Source organism: Silene latifolia, chromosome Y (assembly GCF_048544455.1).
Source record: "Silene latifolia isolate original U9 population chromosome Y, ASM4854445v1, whole genome shotgun sequence".
In the NCBI taxonomy this organism is placed as follows: Eukaryota; Viridiplantae; Streptophyta; class Magnoliopsida; order Caryophyllales; family Caryophyllaceae; genus Silene; species Silene latifolia.
This window is the reverse complement of record NC_133538.1, coordinates 3,616,132-3,620,140: the sequence shown is the minus strand read 5'-3', so window position 1 is coordinate 3,620,140 and position 4,009 is coordinate 3,616,132. Positions and strand designations below refer to the sequence as shown.

Below are 4,009 nucleotides of genomic sequence, written 5' to 3'. Positions count from 1 at the left end.
AAACCCGACTCAAGCCAACCACTACTACCTCTCCCCACCATGACCACCACCTAGCCACAGTGGCCAGGTCAGCCCCTAGCTGCCACTCACCTCATGCCCCCAACCACCACACCAAGCAACAACACCAACAAACACCACCGCATGCCACCTTCAACACGACCACCACACGCACAAACCGCCACCACCACTATGGTGCCACCCTGACCACGTTCGGTCTAAGTACGGACACCATGCCAGCAGCTACCACCAGCAACAGCAACGACAACAACAAGCAACAACACGACAACATACAACAACAATCATACCGTCCGTACACCCCATTTTCTACCCCAAATCCCGACCACCACAGCCACCCTATCAACCAACCATGACCACCCCTCAACTCCCCTCACCACCCTCGACAACTACCACCCTGAAACCGGACCCTAACCAACCCATAACACCCTCAAAACCGCAGCCCTAACCCGAGTCACCAAAACCCCCAAAAACCCCTTTTCTCAAACTCGGTCAAAGCCCTTTGTGGGTCGTCAACAACAGTTTATTGGTGGTCAAAGACGGGTCAAGGATGGGTCAAGGCCGGGACGAGTCAAAGGTATAAAATAAATGACATAAAGGCTAGTATAAGACGGTCTTACCTTACGAACTCGAGACGGAGGGACAAAATCTTCTCCTCTTCTAAAATCTCTCTTTTTCTCTCTTATTTGTGTGGTGAAAATGATTAATGAAATGATAAGGATAGGGTAGTATGGGTGGGGGTATGTATATAAGGGTAAAATGGTAGGTGGGAGTGTATAATACATGTATTATGTATTATGTATTATTATTATTATTATTATTATTATTATTATTATTATTATTATTATTATTATTATTATTATTATTATTATTATTATTATTATTATTATTATTATTATTATTATTATTATTTTTTTGGTGAAATGTGAATATATATATATATATATATATATATATATATATATATATATATATATATATATAATTAATCGTCAACTAAGATACATCAAAGCATTGTTACACACTACTCTTACTCATGAACAACCTCGCAATTAAGCTTACAGCACAATACGAAGCTTAAATCTAGACAACACCTCCCTGCTCCTATAAAATTTTGAATGTATCGCATAATCTCATTAACTATGTACCCTGGAGCAGGTACCCTTTTCTCCTCCCTACAGAGATTCCGTGCCATCCAAATATGGTAAATCAAAGCCACCACAGCTGCATAAACTAGCTACTTTTTTAACAGAGACCTACACCTCCACACTGCACCAAGGCAAAATATCAGTAGCAGGCAGAGGTACTCCTAGCCAGTCCCTAAACAGAGTCCAGCATATGACACTAAAATCACACGAGTAAAAAAGATGTTGATGGTCCTCCATCTGTGTCCTGCAAATCTCACACAAGCCATCGGAAATAACACCAAATTTCATCATCCTGTCCTTAGTGTAAAGTCTCCCCTGAATCATTAACCACCCTATAAAAGAGTACTTAGGTAGATTTAACCTATTCCAGATCAGATGACACCAATTCACCTTAACCTGATCCCCCTGCAACCAAGCATAGCCACTAGCCACTGTGTACTGCCCCTGATTTGCACACCAGACATCATTCACAAAGCCAGCTTTCACCCTATCCTTGACCTTACAGATTGTCCTCCACACCCAACTCGAACTAGAAGTAGGAGAATAATCAACCAGTGTCTTCCTTTCATATAAACATGATCCACCCACTTTATCCATAAGTGGTCACTTTTAGTAGCTAGCCAAGCAGTGTACTTAGCAATCTGAGCAGTGTTCCACAGTCTGCAGTCCACTATTCCCAAACCTCCATATTTTTTCCCCAGACAAATCTGTTCCCATGCTACAGCAAGAGCTCAACCATACTGATCACTGCATGCCCATAAGTAATTTCTACAAATGCTTGTGATCTTATCAATAACAGTGAGAGGAATTATGAAGATTCTGGCCTGAAGACATGCAGTTGAGTGAGTACAGCTTTGATAAGAACTAGACGACCAGCATAGCTAAGCTTCCTAGCCGCCCATCCTCGTATAATCTCAACAATCTTCTCAACCACCCTAGAACAGTCTCCCACGACCATTGTTTTGTAAGAAATTGCAATTCCCAAGTATCTGAAGGGGAATTGACCCACCTTAAAACCAGACAGTTGTAGGATATATGCAACCTCCCCAACATCCATTCCATTAAAATAAATCTCAGACTTCTCTTGGTTCATTGCAAATCCTGAGGACCCAGAAAAGGTGGCAAAGGCTCTCAGAATAACAGAGAGTGAGCTCATATCCCCTCTACATTATTATTATTATTATTATTATTATTATTATTATTATTATTATTATTATTATTATTATTATTATTATTATTATTATTATTATTATTATTGTTATCATTATTATTATTGTTATTATTATTATTAATATTATTATTATTATTAATATTATTATTATTAATATTATTATTAGTTTTATTATTATTATTATTATTAATAATATTATTATTATTAATATTATTATTATTATTATTATTATTATTAATATTATTATTATTAATATTATTATTATTATTATTATTATTATTCCGTCTCAAGCCCAACTCGCTAAATATAATAAAATTTTATTATTATATAATTATTAAATACGGAGTATTACAATGTTCACCTGGGGCAAAGGTTGAGGGCGCTCAACCCCGGCGGACATTATAAATATTTTGAGCCTTAACTGCAGGGGGCTGGGCAACCCCGATGTAGTAAGGGGCTTACAAAATTTGCTCAGGAGGGAGGAGGCTAGGTTGGTGTTTTTGTGAGAGACTAAATTAAGTAGCAGGGAGATGCGAAAGGTATGGGGGAAATTTCATGGGTATGATGGAGTCGTTGTAGATAGTGTGGGTAGATTAGGAGGTTTGGCGTTTCTTTGGCGAGACGGTGTACGGTGTAATCTTAGGAGTGCGTCAGTTCACCATATGGATTTCGATGTAGAGATGAGAGAGATTAAGAGTAGGATACCGGGATTTTATGTGTGACACCCTCATTTATTGCGGAAAAGTAAACACATAATTCTAGATAAAAACTGCATGGATATGTTTGTAATAGGTTCATTTGGGTAAAAACCTGTAATTTTTAAAACCTGAACCTGTTATAAAAATATCCAAATGGGAAGGTGTCAAACATGCAAGGTCCAAAATAAACCTCATAAATAAAACATCGCTAAAGTCGCGAAATAAAGTTATACAACCCAAGTATCAAAAAGGGAGACATATGTCCCAAAAAAGTATATGACATAAAAAGTGTTCAAGGGTCATAATAAAATAAAGCCAATCTAGGTCCCAAGGTTACTTTGCTCGCTAGCTCGTCCATGAACCCCATATAAGCATCACCATACCTGTCAATCGCATTTTATACAAATACGAAAGCCACAGTCAGTGGGGAGTAACTCCGAGTTCTCCCAGCCACGAAATGTCATAATTAATATAACATATAAACATAAGAATATGAATACGAACAACACATAGCCTTAGCATATAGATGCTAGACAATCGTGCCTATCATGTGAACAACAATATAGCAACACATAGTCCTAGCATGTGAATACTAGACCGACTCATACTACACTATCATGTGAATCACATAACATCCAGGAATCCAAACTCTATCAACCATAGCCGGCTTGCATCTCACCTTCTATGATTCATAGAATCATCAAACAAGAAAGGATAATATATCTAGAGACAGGCATAAGTTCCTAGTACAGTCAATAGTCACTCTGTAACTCGAGTCTATACCACGAGGTAAGGTAAACACTCTAGTCCTAAACCTGCGTAGACCTAGCGACATGCGAAAAATACCGCATTCAAGACCCATGATCACACACATGAGTACCCCTAAGGAGTCCACCAAAGGGTTGGCTAGTACTTAAGCTGACCACATACTTCTAAGAGTACGTCAGGAGGTCATGCCCTAACTTGGATATAAGCCC

At 38.3% G+C, this 4,009-nt stretch overlaps 1 protein-coding gene across 1 annotated transcript; it reads right to left on the bottom strand.

Annotated features, from left to right (window-relative positions):
• Positions 1 to 1,271: 1,271 nt before the first annotated feature.
• On the bottom strand, positions 1,272 to 1,760 carry LOC141627495 (uncharacterized). The gene has a single exon (XM_074440740.1). It carries the CDS (start codon positions 1,758 to 1,760, stop codon positions 1,272 to 1,274), a length of 489 nt encoding a protein of 162 aa, XP_074296841.1.
• Positions 1,761 to 4,009: the final 2,249 nt, after the last annotated feature.